Source organism: Ranitomeya imitator, chromosome 3 (genome assembly GCF_032444005.1).
Source record: "Ranitomeya imitator isolate aRanImi1 chromosome 3, aRanImi1.pri, whole genome shotgun sequence".
NCBI lineage: Eukaryota > Metazoa > Chordata > Amphibia > Anura > Dendrobatidae > Ranitomeya > Ranitomeya imitator.
Genome location: NC_091284.1, coordinates 835,589,517 through 835,609,331, shown reverse-complemented (window position 1 = coordinate 835,609,331; position 19,815 = coordinate 835,589,517). Strand labels below are relative to the sequence as shown.

Below are 19,815 nucleotides of genomic sequence, written 5' to 3'. Positions count from 1 at the left end.
CGTGTATCTAATCCTCTCCTGTGTGATACTGACTGCTGAGCCGTGTATCTAATCCTCTCCTGTGTGATACTGTCTGCTGAGCCGTGTATCTAATCCTCTCCTGTGTGATACTGTCTGCTGAGCCATGTATCTAATCCTCTCCTGTGTGACACTGACTGCTGAGCCGTGTATCTAATCCTATCTTTTGTGATACTGACTGCTGAGCCGTGTATCTAATCCTCTCCTGTGTGATACTGACTGCTGAGCTGTGTATCTAATCCTCTCCTGTGTGATACTGACTGCTGAGCCGTGTATCTAATCCCCTCCTGTGTGATACTGACTGCTGAGCCGTGTATCTAATCCTCTCCTGTGTGATACTGACTGCTGAGCCGTGTATCTAATCCTCTCCTGTGTGTTACTGTCTGCTGAGCCGTGTATCTAATCCTATCCTGTGTGATACTGACTGCTGAGCCGTGTATCTAATCCTATCCTGTGTGATACTGACTGCTGAGCCATGTATCTAATCCTCTCCTGTGTGATACTGACTGCTGAGCCGTGTATCTAATCCTCTCCTGTGTGATAGTGACTGCTGAGCCGTGTATCTAATCCTCTCCTGTGTGTTACTGTCTGCTGAGCCGTGTATCTAATCCTATCCTGTGTGATACTGACTGCTGAGCCATGTATCTAATCCTCTCCTGTGTGATACTGACTGCTGAGCCATGTATCTAATCTTCTCCTGTGTAATACTGACTGCTGAGCCGTGTATCTAATCCTATCTTGTGTGATACTGACTGCTGAGACGTGTATCTAATCCTATCTTGTGTGATACTGACTGCTGAGCTGTGTATCTAATCCTCTCCTGTGTGATACTGACTGCTGAGCCGTGTATCTAATCCTCTCCTGTGTGTTACTGTCTGCTGAGCCGTGTATCTAATCCTATCCTGTGTGATACTGTCTGCTGAGCCGTGTATCTAATCCTCTCCTGTGTAATACTGACTGCTGAGCCGTGTATCTAATCCTATCCTGTGTGATACTGACTGCTGAGCCGTGTATCTAATCCTCTCCTGTGTGATACTGACTGCTGAGCCGTGTATCTAATCCTCTCCTGTGTGTTACTGTCTGCTGAGCCGTGTATCTAATCCCCTCCTGTGTGATACTGACTGCTGAACCGTGTATCTAATCCTCTCCTGTGTGATACTGACTGCTGAGCCGTGTATCTAATCCCCTCCTGTGTGATACTGACTGCTGAGCCGTGTATCTAATCCCCTCCTGTGTGATACTGACTGCTGAGCCGTGTATCTAATCCTCTCCTGTGTGATACTGACTGCTGAGCCGTGTATCTAATCCTATCCTGTGTGATACTGACTGCTGAGCCGTGTATCTAATCCTATCCTGTGTGATACTGACTGCTGAGCCGTGTATCTAATCCTATCCTGTGTGATACTGACTGCTGAGCCGTGTATCTATTCCCCTCCTGTGTGACACTGACTGCTGATCCGTGTATCTAATCCTATCCTGTGTGATATTATGCTGAGCCGTGTATCTAATCCTCTTCTGTGTGATACTGACTGCTGAGCCGTGTATCTAATCCTCTCCTGTGTGATACTGACTGCTGAGCTGTGTATCTAATCCTCTCCTGTGTGATACTGACTGCTGAGCCGTGTATCTAATCCCCTCCTGTGTGATACTGACTGCTGAGCCGTGTATCTAATCCTCTCCTGTGTGATACTGACTGCTGAGCCGTGTATCTAATCCTCTCCTGTGTGATACTGACTGCTGAGCCATGTATCTAATCCTATGCTGTGTGATACTGTTTGCTGAGCCATGTATCTAATCCTCTCCTGTGTGATACTGACTGCTGAGCCGTGTATCTAATCCTCTCCTGTGTGATACTGTCTGCTGAGCTGTGTATCTAATCCTCTCCTGTGTGATACTGTCTGCTGAGCTGTGTATCTAATCCTCTCCTGTGTGATACTGTCTGCTGAGCCGTGTATCTAATCCTATTCTGTGTGATACTGTCTGCTGAGCTGAGTATCTAATCCTCTCCTGTGTGATACTGACTGCTGAGCTGTGTATCTAATCCTCTCCTGTGTGATACTGCTGAGCTGTGTATCTAATCCTATCCTGTGTGATACTGTCTGCTGAGCTGTGTATCTAATCCTCTCCTGTGTGATACTGACTGCTGAGCTGTGTATCTAATCCTCTCCTGTGTGATACTGCTGAGCTGTGTATCTAATCCTATCCTGTGTGATACTGACTGCTGAGCCGTGTATCTAATCCTCTCCTGTGTGATACTGTCTGCTGAGCTGTGTATCTAATCCTCTCCTGTGTGATACTGACTGCTGAGCTGTGTATCTAATCCTCTCCTGTGTGATACTGCTGAGCTGTGTATCTAATCCCCTCCTGTGTGATACTGACTGCTGAACCGTGTATCTAATCCTCTCCTGTGTGATACTGACTGCTGAGCCGTGTATCTAATCCCCTCCTGTGTGATACTGACTGCTGAGCCGTGTATCTAATCCTCTCCTGTGTGATACTGACTGCTGAGCCGTGTATCTAATCCTATCCTGTGTGATACTGACTGCTGAGCCGTGTATCTAATCCTATCCTGTGTGATACTGACTGCTGAGCAATGTATCTAATCCTATCCTGTGTGATACTGACTGCTGAGCCGTGTATCTATTCCCCTCCTGTGTGACACTGACTGCTGATCCATGTATCTAATCCTATCCTGTGTGATATTATGCTGAGCCGTGTATCTAATCCTCTTCTGTGTGATACTGACTGCTGAGCCGTGTATCTAATCCTCTCCTGTGTGATACTGACTGCTGAGCTGTGTATCTAATCCTCTCCTGTGTGATACTGACTGCTGAGCCGTGTATCTAATCCCCTCCTGTGTGATACTGACTGCTGAGCCGTGTATCTAATCCTCTCCTGTGTGATACTGACTGCTGAGCCGTGTATCTAATCCTCTCCTGTGTGATACTGACTGCTGAGCCATGTATCTAATCCTATGCTGTGTGATACTGTTTGCTGAGCCATGTATCTAATCCTATCCTGTGTGATACTGACTGCTGAGCCGTGTATCTAATCCCCTCCTGTGTGATACTGACTGCTGAGCCGTGTATCTAATCCTCTCCTGTGTGATACTGACTGCTGAGCCGTGTATCTAATCCTCTCCTGTGTGATACTGACTGCTGAGCTGTGTATCTAATCCTCTCCTGTGTGATACTGTCTGCTGAGCTGTGTATCTAATCCTCTCCTGTGTGATACTGTCTGCTGAGCCGTGTATCTAATCCTATTCTGTGTGATACTGTCTGCTGAGCTGAGTATCTAATCCTCTCCTGTGTGATACTGACTGCTGAGCCGTGTATCTAATCCTCTCCTGTGTGATACTGTCTGCTGAGCCGTGTATCTAATCCTATTCTGTGTGATACTGTCTGCTGAGCTGAGTATCTAATCCTCTCCTGTGTGATACTGACTGCTGAGCTGTGTATCTAATCCTCTCCTGTGTGATACTGCTGAGCTGTGTATCTAATCCTATCCTGTGTGATACTGTCTGCTGAGCTGTGTATCTAATCCTCTCCTGTGTGATACTGACTGCTGAGCTGTGTATCTAATCCTCTCCTGTGTGATACTGCTGAGCTGTGTATCTAATCCTCTCCTGTGTGATACTGCTGAGCTGTGTATCTAATCCTATCCTGTGTGATACTGACTGCTGAGCTGTGTATCTAATCCTCTCCTGTGTGATACTGTCTGCTGAGCTGTGTATCTAATCCTCTCCTGTGTGATACTGACTGCTGAGCCGTGTATCTAATCCTCTCCTGTGTGATACTGACTGCTGAGCCGTGTATCTAATCCTCTCCTGTGTGATACTGACTGCTGAGCCGTGTATCTAATCCCTTGTTGTGTGTCTTTCACTATCGCCCGTACAGTCACACGTGGGGGAGGGTCGGGGTTTCCTATGATGACGTGTCCCCGCGGTGCTCCTATAAGTCACAGTCACCGCTGCTGTCAGTCACTGTCATGCATCTGCCGATGGGGAGGACGGAGCGCGGCTCAGCACAAGGTGAGACGTCTGGACTTAGCGCTCGCTGTAGTGGCTGCTGTTGACTCTAGGAGGCGCCATTGCTGTTAGTCAGCTGTAATGATCATGGAAATCCGTCGCTGCCGTAACAGAATCGTTTTTTGTTGCCGTTTTGAGCCTCAGCTGCTGTTATCGGTCATTCTGGAGCTGGAGTCCCATAGACAAACCATAGGGTTCAGTGCGATCTGCGACCTGGAGCACCGACCACCATGGACAGCAACAAATGGGGCGGGTGGGGGATAGTCTGTTCTAATGATTGAAAATAGGCTTCTGCCTCTTTATATTGCACAGACTTGTTTCATATTCTCCAATCACATCCAAAGCTGCACTAAAATCTCTCTGGTGGTCCTAGGAAACAGACTGCAGTTCATTCACACTTTGCCCTACAACCTAGCAGAACAGATGACATGGAGTTACCAGCAGAATTATGAATGCAGCTCTGGAGTGTCAGACATTAATGAATGTCCTATCACTCTGCTGTGCTGGTGTTTTAATAATTGGCTTCATAAGCTACATTTCCTTCATACTTTGTCATTGGAGGCATCTAGTGATGTCTGGGCACAGAGAGAAGCTAAAGAGGCTACTGCACAGGTCCTAATATGATGCGAGGTCCACTGAATGTTTCCCTCTGTTACAGGTCTGGAGAGGATTCTTGGCTCCGCTCTATTCTCTACACTTCTGCTCTACACTTTAATCAACATGACAGTAGGTAAGAATCACCAGAAAGCTCCAAAGTGTAAGCTCCATTATACTGTGACCTGCAACATACAGACACCCACAAGAGAGATGTACAGAGCTCCCTGAATACAGAGATACATGATAAGATCCTGTCTGCAGCCACCACTAGGGGGAGCTCCCTGTATACAGAGATACATGATAAGATCCTGTCTGCAGCCACCACTAGGGGGAGCTCTCTGTATACAGAGATACATGATAAGATCCTGTCTGCAGCCACCACTAGGGGGAGCTCCCTGTATACAGAGATACATCATAAGATCCTGTCTGCAGTCACCACTAGGGGGAGCTCCCTGTATACAGAGATACATGATAAGATCCTGTCTGCAGCCACCACTAGGGGGAGCTCCCTGTATACAGAGATACATGATAAGATTCTATCTGCAGCCACCACTAAGGGGAACTCCCTGTATACAGAGATACATGATAAGATCCTGTCTACAGTCACCACTAGGGGGAGCTCCCTGTATACAGAGATACATGATAAGATCCTGTCTGCAGTCACTACTAAGGGGCGCTCCCTGTATACAGAGATACATGATAAGATCCTGTCTGCAGCCACCACTAGGGGGAGCTCCCTGTATACAGAGATACATGATAAGATCCTGTCTGCAGCCACCACTAGGGGAAGCTCCCTGTATACAGAGATACATGATAAGATCCTGTCTGCAGTCACTACTAAGGGGCGCTCCCTGTATACAGAGATACATGATAAGATCCTGTCTGCAGCCACCACTAGGGGGGGCTCCCTGTATACAGAGATACATGATAAGATCCTGTCTGCAGTCACCACTAGGGGGAGCTCCCTGTATAAAGAGATACATGATAAGATCCTGTCTGCAGTCACCGCTAGGGGGAGCTCCCTGTATACAGAGATACATGATAAGATCCTGTCTGCAGTCACCACTAGGGGGAGCTCCCTGTATACAGAGATACATGATAGGACCCTGTCTGCAGCCATCACTAGGGGGAGCTCACTGTATACAGAGATACATGATAAGATCCTGTCTGCAGCCACCACTAGGGGGAGCTCCCTGTATACAGAGATACATGATAAGATCCTGTTTGCAACCACCACTAGGGGGAGCTCCCTGTATACAGAGATACATGATAAGATCCTATCTGCAGTCACCACTAGGGGGCGCTCCCTGTATACAGAGATACATGATAAGATCCTGTCTGCAGCCACCACTAGGGGGAGCTCCCTGTATACAGAGATACATGATAAGATCCTGTCTGCAGTCACCGCTAGGGGGAGCTCCCTGTATACAGAGATACATGATAGGACCCTGTCTGCAGCCATCACTAGGGGGAGCTCACTGTATACAGAGATACATGATAAGATCCTGTCTGCAGTCACCACTAGGGGGGGCTCCCTGTATACAGAGATACATGATAAGATCCTGTCTGCAGTCACCACTAGGGGGAGCTCCCTGTATAAAGAGATACATGATAAGATCCTGTCTGCAGTCACCGCTAGGGGGAGCTCCCTGTATACAGAGATACATGATAAGATCCTGTCTGCAGTCACTGCTAGGGGGAGCTCCCTGTATACAGAGATACATGATAAGATCCTGTCTGCAGTCACCACTAGGGGGAGCTCCCTGTATACAGAGATACATGATAGGACCCTGTCTGCAGCCATCACTAGGGGGAGCTCACTGTATACAGAGATACATGATAAGATCCTGTCTGCAGCCACCACTAGGGGGAGCTCCCTGTATACAGAGATACATGATAAGATCCTGTTTGCAACCACCACTAGGGGGAGCTCCCTGTATACAGAGATACATGATAAGATCCTATCTGCAGTCACCACTAGGGGGCGCTCCCTGTATACAGAGATACATGATAAGATCCTGTCTGCAGCCACCACTAGGGGGAGCTCCCTGTGTACAGAGATACATGATAAGATCCTGTCTGCAGCCACCACTAGGGGGAGCTCCCTGTATACAGAGATACATGATAAGATCCTGTCTGCAGCCACCACTAGGGGGAGCTCCCTGTATACAGAGATACATGATAAGATCCTGTTTGCAACCACCACTAGGGGGAGCTCCCTGTATACAGAGATGCATGATAAGATCCTGTCTGCAGCCACCACTAGGGGCAGCTCCCTGTATACAGAGATACATGATAAGATCCTGTCTGCAGCCACCACTAGGGGGAGCTCCCTGTATACAGAGATACATGATAAGATCCTGTTTGCAACCACCACTAGGGGGAGCTCCCTGTATACAGAGATACATGATAAGATCCTGTCTGCAGCCACCACTAGGGGGAGCTCCCTGTATACAGAGATACATGATAAGATCCTATCTGCAGTCACCACTAGGGGGCGCTCCCTGTATACAGAGATACATGATAAGATCCTGTCTGCAGCCACCACTAGGGGGAGCTCCCTGTGTACAGAGATACATGATAAGATCCTGTCTGCAGCCACCACTAGGGGGAGCTCCCTGTATACAGAGATACATGATAAGATCCTGTCTGCAGCCACCACTAGGGGGAGCTCCCTGTATACAGAGATACATGATAAGATCCTGTTTGCAACCACCACTAGGGGGAGCTCCCTGTATACAGAGATGCATGATAAGATCCTGTCTGCAGTCACCACTAGGGGGCGCTCCCTGTATACAGAGATACATGATAAGATCCTGTCTGCAGCCACCACTAGGGGGGGCTCCCTGTATACAGAGATACATGATAAGATCCTGTCTGCAGTCACCACTAGGGGGCGCTCCCTGTATACAGAGATACATGATAAGATCCTGTCTGCAGTCACGACTAGGGGGAGCTCCCTGTATACAGAGATACATGATAAGATCCTGTCTGCAGTCACCACTAGGGGGAGCTCCCTGTATACAGAGATACATGATAAGATTCTGTCTGCAGCCACCACTAGGGGGAGCTCCCTGTATACAGAGATACATGATAGGACCCTGTCTGCAGCCATCACTAGGGGGAGCTCACTGTATACAGAGATACATGATAAGATCCCGTCTGCAGCCACCACTAGGGGGAGCTCTCTGTATACAGAGATACATGATAGGACCCTGTCTGCAGTCACCACTAGGGGGAGCTCACTGTATACAGAGATAACATAGTAACATAGTAACATAGTTAGTAAGGCCAAAAAAAGACATTTGTCCATCCAGTTCAGCCTATATTCCATCATAATAAATCCCCAGATCTACGTCCTTCTACAGAACCTAATAATTGTATGATACAATATTGTTCTGCTCCAGGAAGACATCCAGGCCTCTCTTGAACCCCTCGACTGAGTTCGCCATCACCACCTCCTCAGGCAAGCAATTCCAGATTCTCACTGCCCTAACAGTAAAGAATCCTCTTCTATGTTGGTGGAAAAACCTTCTCTCCTCCAGACGCAAAGAATGCCCCCTTGTGCCCGTCACCTTCCTTGGTATAAACAGATCCTCAGCGAGATATTTGTATTGTCCCCTTATATACTTATACATGGTTATTAGATCGCCCCTCAGTCGTCTTTTTTCTAGACTAAATAATCCTAATTTCGCTAATCTATCTGGGTATTGTAGTTCTCCCATCCCCTTTATTAATTTTGTTGCCCTCCTTTGTACTCTCTCTAGTTCCATTATATCCTTCCTGAGCACCGGTGCCCAAAACTGGACACAGTACTCCATGTGCGGTCTAACTAGGGATTTGTACAGAGGCAGTATAATGCTCTCATCATGTGTATCCAGACCTCTTTTAATGCACCCCATGATCCTGTTTGCCTTGGCAGCTGCTGCCTGGCACTGGCTGCTCCAGGTAAGTTTATCATTAACTAGGATCCCCAAGTCCTTCTCCCTGTCAGATTTACCCAGTGGTTTCCCGTTCAGTGTGTAATGGTGATATTGATTCCTTCTTCCCATGTGTATAACCTTACATTTATCATTGTTAAACCTCATCTGCCACCTTTCTGCCCAAGTTTCCAACTTATCCAGATCCATCTGTAGCAGAATACTATCTTCTCTTGTATTAACTGCTTTACATAGTTTTGTATCATCTGCAAATATCGATATTTTACTGTGTAAACCTTCTACCAGATCATTAATGAATATGTTGAAGAGAACAGGTCCCAATACTGACCCCTGCGGTCCCCACTGGTCACAGCGACCCAGTTAGAGACTATACCATTTATAACCACCCTCTGCTTTCTATCACTAAGCCAGTTACTAACCCATTTACACACATTTTCCCCCAGACCAAGCATTCTCATTTTGTGTACCAACCTCTTGTGCGGCACGGTATCAAACGCTTTGGAAAAATCGAGATATACCACGTCCAATGACTCACCGTGGTCCAGCCTATAGCTTACCTCTTCATAAAAACTGATTAGATTGGTTTGACAGGAGCGATTTCTCATAAACCCATGCTGATATGGAGTTAAACAGTTATTCTCATTGAGATAATCCAGAATAACATCCCTCAGAAACCCTTCAAATATTATACCAACAATAGAGGTTAGACTTACTGGCCTATAATTTCCAGGTTCACTTTTAGAGCCCTTTTTGAATATTGGCACCACATTTGCTATGCGCCAGTCCTGCGGAACAGACCCTGTCGCTATAGAGTCCCTAAAAATAAGATCCTGTCTGCAGCCACCACTAGGGGGCGCTCCCTGTATACAGAGATACATGATAAGATCCTGTCTGCAGTCACTACTAAGGGGCGCTCCCTGTATACAGAGATACATGATAAGATCCTGTCTGCAGCCACCACTAGGGGGGGCTCCCTGTATACAGAGATACATGATAAGATCCTGTCTGCAGTCACCACTAGGGGGGGCTCCCTGTATACAGAGATACATGATAAGATCCTGTCTGCAGCCACCACTAGGGGGAGCTCCCTGTATAAAGAGATACATGATAAGATCCTGTCTGCAGTCACCGCTAGGGGGAGCTCCCTGTATACAGAGATACATGATAAGATCCTGTCTGCAGTCACCACTAGGGGGAGCTCCCTGTATAAAGAGATACATGATAAGATCCTGTCTGCAGTCACCGCTAGGGGGAGCTCCCTGTATAAAGAGATACATGATAAGATCCTGTCTGCAGTCACCGCTAGGGGGAGCTCCCTGTATACAGAGATACATGATAAGATCCTGTCTGCAGTCACCACTAGGGGGAGCTCCCTGTATACAGAGATACATGATAAGATCCTGTCTGCAGTCACCACTAGGGGGAGCTCCCTGTATACAGAGATACATGATAGGACCCTGTCTGCAGCCATCACTAGGGGGAGCTCACTGTATACAGAGATACATGATAACATCCTGTCTGCAGTCACCACTAGGGGAGCTCCCTGTATACAGAGATACATGATAAGATCCTGTCTGCAGCCACCACTAGGGGGCGCTCCCTGTATACAGAGATACATGATAAGATCCTGTCTGCAGTCACCACTAAGGGGCGCTCCCTGTATACAGAGATACATGATAAGATCCTGTCTGCAGCCACCACTAGGGGGAGCTCCCTGTATACAGAGATACATGATAAGATTCTGTCTGTAGTCACCACTATGGGGAGCTCCCTGTATACAGAGATACATGATAAGATCCTGTCTGCAGCCACCACTAGGGGGCGCTCCCTGTATACAGAGATACATGATAAGATCCTGTCTGCAGTCACCACTAAGGGGCGCTCCCTGTATACAGAGATACATGATAAGATCCTGTCTGCAGCCACCACTAGGGGGGGCTCCCTGTATACAGAGATACATCATAAGATCCTGTCTGCAGTCACCACTAGGGGGGGCTCCCTGTATACAGAGATACATGATAAGATCCTGTCTGCAGTCACCACTAGGGGGAGCTCCCTGTATAAAGAGATACATGATAAGATCCTGTCTGCAGTCACCGCTAGGGGGAGCTCCCTGTATACAGAGATACATGATAAGATCCTGTCTGCAGTCACCGCTAGGGGGAGCTCCCTGTATACAGAGATACATGATAAGATCCTGTCTGCAGTCACCACTAGGGGGAGCTCCCTGTATACAGAGATACATGATAAGATCCTGTCTGCAGCCACCACTAGGGGGAGCTCCCTGTATACAGAGATACATGATAAGATCCTGTCTGCAGTCACCGCTAGGGGGCGCTCCCTGTATACAGAGATACATGATAAGATCCTGTCTGCAGTCACCGCTAGGGGGAGCTCCCTGTATACAGAGATACATGATAAGATCCTGTCTGCAGTCACCACTAGGGGGAGCTCCCTGTATACAGAGATACATGATAAGATCCTGTCTGCAGCCACCACTAGGGGGAGCTCCCTGTATACAGAGATACATGATAAGATCCTGTCTGCAGTCACCACTAAGGGGCGCTCCCTGTATACAGAGATACATGATAATATCCTGTCTGCAGTCACCACTAGGGGGGGCTCCCTGTATACAGAGATACATGATAAGATCCTGTCTGCAGCCACCACTAGGGGGGGCTCCCTGTATACAGAGATACATGATAAGATCCTGTCTGCAGTCACCACTAGGGGGGGCTCCCTGTATACAGAGATACATGATAAGATCCTGTCTGCAGCCACCACTAGGGGGAGCTCCCTGTATAAAGAGATACATGATAAGATCCTGTCTGCAGCCACCACTAGGGGGAGCTCCCTGTATAAAGAGATACATGATAAGATCCTGTCTGCAGCCACCACTAGGGGGAGCTCCCTGTTTGCAGAGATACATGATAAGATCCTGTCTGCAGCCACCACTAGGGGGAGCTCCCTGTATACAGAAATACATGATAAGATCCTGTCTACAGTCACCACTAGGGGGAGCTCCCTGTATACACAGATATATGATAAGATCCTGTCTGCAGCCACCACTAGGGGGAGCTCCCTGTATACAGAGATACATGATAAGATCCTGTCTGCAGTCACCACTAGGGGGAACTCCTGTATACAGAGATACATGATAAGATCCTGTCTGCAGTCACCACTAGGAGGAGCTCCCTGTATACAGAGATACATGATAAGATCCTGTCTGCAGTCACCACTAGGGGGAGCTCCCTGTATACAGAGATACATGATAAGATCCTGTCTGCAGCCACCACTAGGGGGAGCTCCCTGTATACAGAGATACATGATAACATCCTGTCTGCAGCCACCACTAGGGGGAGCTCCCTGTATACAGAGATACATGATAAGATCCTGTCTGCAGCCACCACTAGGGGGAGCTCCCTGTATACAGAGATACATGATAAGATCCTGTCTGCAGCCACCACTAGGGGGAGCTCCCTGTATACAGAGATACATGATAAGATCCTGTCTGCAGTCACCACTAGGGGGAGCTCCCTGTATACAGAGATACATGATAAGATCCTATCTGCAGCCACCACTAGGGGGAGCTCCCTGTATACAGAGATACATGATAAGATCCTGTCTGCAGTCACCACTAGGGGGAGCTCCCTGTATACAGAGATACATGATAACATCCTGTCTGCAGCCACCACTAGGGGGAGCTCCCTGTATACAGAGATACATGATAAGATCCTGTCTGCAGCCACCACTAGGGGGAGCTCCCTGTATACAGAGATACATGATAAGATCCTGTCTGCAGCCACCACTAGGGGGAGCTCCCTGTATACAGAGATACATGATAAGATCCTGTCTGCAGTCACCACTAGGGGGAGCTCCCTGTATACAGAGATACATGATAAGATCCTATCTGCAGCCACCACTAGGGGGAGCTCCCTGTATACAGAGATACATGATAAGATCCTGTCTGCAGCCACCACTAGGGGGAGCTCCCTGTATACAGAGATACATGATAAGATCCTGTCTGCAGTCACCACTAGGGGGAGCTCCCTGTATACAGAGATACATGATAAGATTCTGTCTGCAGCCACCACTAGGGGGAGCTCCCTGTATACAGAGATACATGATAAGATCCTGTCTGCAGCCACCACTAGGGGGAGCTCCCTGTATACAGAGATACATGATAAGATCCTGTCTGCAGCCTCCACTAGGGGGAGCTCCCTGTATACAGAGATACATGATAAGATTCTGTCTGCAGCCACCACTATGGGGAGCTCCCTGTATACAGAGATACATGATAAGATCCTGTCTGCAGCCACCACTAGGGGGAGCTCCCTGTATACAGAGATACATGATAAGATTCTGTCTGCAGTCACCACTAGGGGGAGCTCCCTGTATACTGAGATACATGATAAGATCCTGTCTGCAGCTACCACTAGGGGGAGCTCCCTGTTTGCAGGCCACATTAATGCTGGTCTTGTATTATAAGGTGTGGGGTGATATATATGGTATACAGGTATATAATCACTATATCACATGTGGATGCAGTTTGGTTTTGTAATTTCCTCTCATTTATTGCAGCTTCTCCAAAGATTCTGCACCCGCAAGACAACACAGTCATCACCAAGGATGGTACGTGCTTCCATTACGTCAGACGTCGCCCCCCAGTGGTCAAACTGCTAACTGCTTGTATAATAATATTTGTGAGATTAATATTTATTCCCCAGAGGGTGAATTTCTATCTCCTTCCACGTTATGTTTCCAGTCCCCGGCATCGCCGCACCTGTAAGGGCCAATTTACCAAAATATCAAATTACTCACCAAAATAACAAACACAATCAGGAGGGAAAAACTGTAGAGTTTTTTTCTGCTGCGGCTCCTACAAAAAATAATAATAGAAAGAAGAACACGACCAAAACTCTGAATCTGCTCCAAATTGATGCGATCAAAACCTCAGCGCAATAGAAAAATAAAACCGTTTGTGTCCCACAAAATGGCGACGGAATAACATCTTTCTGTTTTTTTCAAATTTTTTAATTTTTTTAAAACTATTTTAATGTTAGAAGGATCCCGTCCAGGTTTGGGGTCTCGGTTTGGCTCCTTGTATTCTGCAGTTAAATTAATGATCTCACTCAGAACTACAACTCGTCCCGCAAAAGACGACGGCGCAGAAAACACAAGAAAAGCGAGGACTCCGGAAATAAAGAACCAAAAACCCACAAAAGAGCAAAATTAAAAACCCACCCAATCACGAAGGGGCTGGAAAGTAAGTGATGGGGTCTCCGCCGTCACATATAACTTCCCGTGACGCTCCGGCCGCGGTACTGACAACCCCGCACTCCGCCAGCGGATATTTCCGCAGATCTGGCTCTCTGGGATTCCTTTCCGCCGGGTATTTCCCTGTAACTTTCCGATAATTCAGCACTGAGGACAGAGAACAGTAGCAACATAAGTGTAGAAAAGTAATCACCTATGTCAGACTAATCCTGCATGTTACTCCAGAGCTGAACTCCTGCTTTGTTTGGTTTAGAAACTCTTTGTCCACATGTTGTGTAGTCTCTGGAGCTGTCGCTCGCTCCATTCTTGCGCTCACCATTTATTCTACTGTCTCCAGGAAAAAGTCTTCAAATCCTGTGCAGCGCGCAGACGAAGTACACGAGGTTCTACGCTATCTACTGGCTGGTGAATAAAACGTTTGTGGAGGACGCCTACCCCGACGGGCGAGTGACCGAGCAGAGCGGGGCGTAAGTGACTAGTCAGTGACCAAGGGGCAGGGAAGCAATACATATCATAATGATCTGTTCTCCACAGCTGCACTCTGAAATCAGCTCATAAAGGATGTAACGCAGGATCAGTAATGTAATATGTGTACACAGTGACTGCACCAGCAGAATAGTGAGTGCAGCTCTGGGGTATAATACAGGAAGTAACTCAGGATCAGTAATGTACTGTATGTACACAGTGACTGCACCAGCAGAATAGTGAGTGCAGCTCTGGGGTATAATACAGGATGTAACTCAGGATCAGTAATGTACTGTATGTACACAGTGACTGCACCAGCAGAATTAGTGAGTGCAGCTCTGGGGTGTAATACAGGATGTAACTCAGGATCAGTAATGTAATGTATGTACACAGTGACTGCACCAGCAGAATAGTGAGTGCAGCTCTGGGGTATAATACAGGATGTAACTGAGGATCAGTAATGTAATGTATGTACACAGTGACTGCACCAGCAGAATAGTGAGTGCAGCTCTGGAGTATAATACAGGATGTAACTCAGGATCAGTAATGTAATGTATGTACACAGTGACTGCACCAGCAGAATAGTGAGTGCAGCTCTGGGGTATAATACAGGAGGTAACTCAGGATGAGTAATGTATGTACACCGTGACTGCACCAGCAGAATAGTGAGTGCAGCTCTGGAGTATAATACAGGAGGTAACTCAGGATCAGTAATGTACTGTATGTACACAGTGACTGCACCAGCAGAATAGTGAGTGCAGCTCTGGGGTATAATACAGGATGTAACTCAGGATCAGTAATGTATGTACACAGTGACTGCACCAGCAGAATAGTGAGTGCAGCTCTGGGGTATAATACAGGATGTAACTCAGGATCAGTAATGTACTGTATGTACGCAGTGACTGCACCAGCAGAATAGTGAGTGCAGCTCTGGGGTGTAATACAGGATGTAACTCAGGATCAGTAATGTAATGTATGTACACAGTGACTGCACCAGCAGAATAGTGAGTGCAGCTCTGGAGTATAATGCAGGATGTAACTCAGGATCAGTAATGTAATGTATGTACACAGTGACTGCACCAGCAGAATAGTGAGTGCAGCTCTGGGGAATATTACAGGATGTAACTCAGGATCAGTAATGTAATGTATGTACACAGTGACTGCACCAGCAGAATAGTGAGTGCAGCTCTGGAGTATAATACAGGAGGTAACTCAGGATCAGTAATGTAATGTATGTACACAGTGACTGCACCAGCAGAATAGTGAGTGCAGCTCTAGGGTATAATACAGGATGTAACTCAGGATCAGTAATGTAATGTATGTACACAGTGACTGCACCAGCAGAATAGTGAGTGCAGCTCTGGAGTATAATACAGGGTGTAACTCAGGATCAGTAATGTCATGTATGTACACAGTGAGTGCAGCTCTGAAGTATAATACAGGTGGTAACTCAGGATCAGTAATGTAATGTATGTACACAGTGACTGCACCAGCAGAATAGTGAGTGCAGCTCTGGAGTATAATACAGGTGGTAACTCAGGATCAGTAATGTAATGTATGTACACAGTGACTGCACCAGCAGAATAGTGAGTGCAGCTCTGGAGTATAATACAGGATGTAACTCAGGATCAGCAATGTAATGTATGTACACAGTGACTGCACCAGCAGAATAGTGAGTGCAGCTCTGGAGTATAATACAGGATGTAACTCAGGATCACTAATGTATGTACACAGTGACTGCACCAGCAGAATAGTGAGTGCAGCTCTGGAGTATAATACAGGATGTAACTCAGGATCAGTAATGTAATGTATGTACACAGGGATTGCACCAGCAGAATAGTGAGTGCAGCTCTGGAGTATAATATAGGAGGTAACTCAGGATCAGTAATGTAATGTATGTACACAGTGACTGCACCAGCAGAATAGTGAGTGCAGCTCTGGAGTATAATACAGGATGTAACTCAGGATCAGTAATGTAATGTAATGTACACAGTGACTGCACCCGCAGAATAGTGAGAGCAGCTCTAGGGTATAATACAGGAGGTGACTCAGGATCAGTAATGTAATGTATGTACACAGTGACTGCACCAGCAGAATAGTGAGTGCAGCTCTGGAGTGTAATACAGGATGTAACTCAGGATCAGTAATGTATGTACACAGTGACTGCACCAGCAGAATAGTGAGTGCAGCTCTGGGGTATAATACAGGATGTAACTCAGGATTAGTAATGTATGTACACAGTGACTGCACCAGCAGAATAGTGAGTGCAGCTCTGGAGTATAATACAAGGATGTAACTCAGGATCAGTAATGTAATGTATGTCCACAGTGACTGCACCAGCAGAATACCGAGTGCAGCTCTGGGGTATAATACAGGTGGTAACTCAGGATCTGTAATGTAATGTATGTACACATTGACTGCACCAGCAGAATAGTGAGTGCAGCTCTGGAATATAATACAAGATGTAACTCAGGATCAGTAATGTAATGTATGTACACAGTGACTGCACCAGCAGAATAGTGAGTGCAGCTCTAGAATATAATACAAGATGTAACTCAGGATCAGTAATGTAATGTATGTCCACAGTGACTGCACCAGCAGAATACCGAGTGCAGCTCTGGGGTATAATACAGGTGGTAACTCAGGATCTGTATTGTAATGTATGTACACAGTGACTGCACCAGCAGAATAGTGAGTGCAGCTCTGGAATATAATACAAGATGTAACTCAGGATCAGTAATGTAATGTATGTCCACAGTGACTGCACCAGCAGAATACCGAGTGCAGCTCTGGGGTATAATACAGGTGGTAACTCAGGATCTGTAATGTAATGTATGTACACAGTGACTGCACCAGCAGAATAGTGAGTGCAGCTCTTCGGTATAATACAGGATGTTACTCAGGATCAGTAATGTAATGTATGTACACAGTGACTGCACCAGCAGAATAGTGAGTGCAGCTCTGGAGTATAATACAGGAGGTAACTCAGGATCAGTAATGTAATGTATGTACACAGTGACTGCACCAGCAGAATAGTGAGTGCAGCTCTGGAGTATAATACAGGATGTAACTCAGGATCAGTAATGTAATGTATGTACACAGTGACTGCACCAGCAGAATAGTGAGTGCAGCTCTGGGGTATAATACAGGAGGTAGCTGTGTGTCGGTGCAGTGTATGGACCTTTGTATCCTGATGGTGGCGCTGTGTTTTGCAGAGCATTAGCAGTAAACATGACTGTGAAACAAACATTGAACTTCACATCGTTGCAGCCTGAGGACTTCAGGACGACGTTCACTTGTGTGGTCGTGGATCCGTCAGGAACGGACATGAGACACTTTTCTCTCTTCCCGGAGGACGACGGAGACATCAGACTAATAGTAATAAGAGATGATGAGGAACCAAAACAGGAGAGACGATGAGAACAGCAGCGACCGTCCAATTTCAGCTCTGTAGGACGGGGAGAAGCGATGCAGCCGGTGACTACAAACGGTGCGGACAATCAGCAAATCATCAAAGACCGGGAGAAGAGAACGGATGATCAGGGAGCAGCACAATGTACAGAGAGGTCAATAAACACTACAACCCCCATTATCCTTTAACCCTGCTGTGTATACGAGGGAGTGTTATATAGATATTGACTACAGGGTGATATAAGAGGAGCGGTGATATCACATCTTATTACAGTACAGGGGGACATAAGAGGAGCGGTGATATCACATCTTATTACAGTACAGGGGGATATAAGAGGAGCGGTGATATCACATCTTATTACAGTACAGGGGATATAAGAGGAGCGGTGATATCACATCTTATTACAGTACAGGGGGATATAAGAGGAGCGGTGATATCACATCTTATTACAGTACAGGAGGATATAAGAGGAGCGGTGATATCACATCTTATTACAGTACAGGGGGATATAAGAGGAGCGGTGATATCACATCTTATTACAGTACAGGGGGATATAAGAGGAGCGGTGATATCACATCTTATTACAGTACAGGAGGATATAAGAGGAGCGGTGATATCACATCTTATTGCAGTACAGGGAGATATAAGAGGAGCGGTGATATCACATCTTATTACAGTACAGGGGGATATAAGAGGAGCGGTGATATCACATCTTATTACAGTACAGGGGGACATAAGAGGAGCGGTGATATCACATCTTATTACAGTACAGGGTGATATAAGAGGAGCAGTGATATCACATCTTATTACAGTACAGGGAGATATAAGAGGAGCGGTGATATCACATCTTATTACAGTACAGGAGGATATAAGAGGAGCGGTGATATCACATCTTATTGCAGTACAGGGGGATATAAGAGGAGCGGTGATATCACATCTTATTGCAGTACAGGGGGATATAAGAGGAGCGGTGATATCACATCTTATTACAGTACAGGGTGATATAAGAGGAGCGGTGATATCACATCTTATTGCAGTACAGGGTGATATAAGAGGAGCGGTGATATCACATCTTATTACAGTACAGGGGGATATAAGAGGAGCGGTGATATCACATCTTATTACAGTACAGGGGGATATAAGAGGAGCGGTGATATCACATCTTATTACAGTACAGGGTGATATAAGAGGAGCGGTGATATCTCATCTTATTACAGTACAGGGTGATATAAGAGGAGCGGTGATATCACATCTTATTACAGTACAGGGAGATATAAGAGGAGCGGTGATATCACATCTTATTACAGTACAGGGGGATATAAGAGGAGCGGTGATATCACATCTTATTACAGTATAGGGAGATATAAGAGGAGCGGTGATATCACATCTTATTACAGTACAGGGGAATATAAGAGGAGCGGTAATATCACATCTTATTGCAGTACAGGGTGATATAAGAGGAGCGGTAATATCACATCTTATTACAGTACAGAGTGATATAAGAGGAGCGGTGATATCACATCTTATTGCAGTACAGGGGAATATAAGAGGAGCGGTGATATCACATCTTATTACAGTACAGGGGGATATAAGAGGAGCGGTGATATCACATCTTATTACAGTACAGGGGAATATAAGAGGAGCGGTGATATCACATCTTATTACAGTACAGGGTGATATAAGAGGAGCGGTGATATCACATCTTATTGCAGTACAGGGTGATATAAGAGGAGCGGTGATATCACCTCTTATTACAGTACAGAGTGATATAAGAGGAGCGGTGATATCACCTCTTATTACAGTACAGGGGGATATAAGAGGAGCGGTGATATCACATCTTATTGCAGTACAGGGTGATATAAGAGGAGCGGTGATATCACATCTTATTACAGTACAGAGTGATATAAGAGGAGCGGTGATATCACCTCTTATTACAGTACAGGGGGATATAAGAGGAGCGGTGATATCACATCTTATTACAGTACAGGGTGATATAAGAGGAGCGGTGATATCTCATCTTATTGCAGTACAGGGTGATATAAGAGGAGCGGTGATATCACATCTTATTACAGTACAGG

At 46.3% G+C, this 19,815-nt stretch overlaps 1 protein-coding gene across 3 annotated transcripts in view; it reads left to right on the top strand.

Annotated features, from left to right (window-relative positions):
* The window catches only part of IL18BP (interleukin 18 binding protein), a 60,264-nt gene extending 42,356 nt beyond the window's left edge, over window positions 1-17,908 (top strand). For 2 of the 3 annotated variants that reach the window (XM_069760323.1, XM_069760322.1), the window contains exons 2-5: window positions 4,704-4,775; window positions 13,165-13,215; window positions 14,198-14,327; window positions 17,541-17,908. In XM_069760323.1, the coding sequence (XP_069616424.1) occupies window positions 4,766-4,775; window positions 13,165-13,215; window positions 14,198-14,327; window positions 17,541-17,745 (396 nt within the window). In that variant the 5' untranslated portion in view covers window positions 4,704-4,765 and the 3' untranslated portion in view covers window positions 17,746-17,908. Of the gene's footprint in view, window positions 1-4,002; window positions 4,049-4,703; window positions 4,776-13,164; window positions 13,216-14,197; window positions 14,328-17,540 lie in introns of those variants that run through there. The other variant, XM_069760321.1, reaches the window with a different exon arrangement.
* Window positions 17,909-19,815: the final 1,907 nt, after the last annotated feature.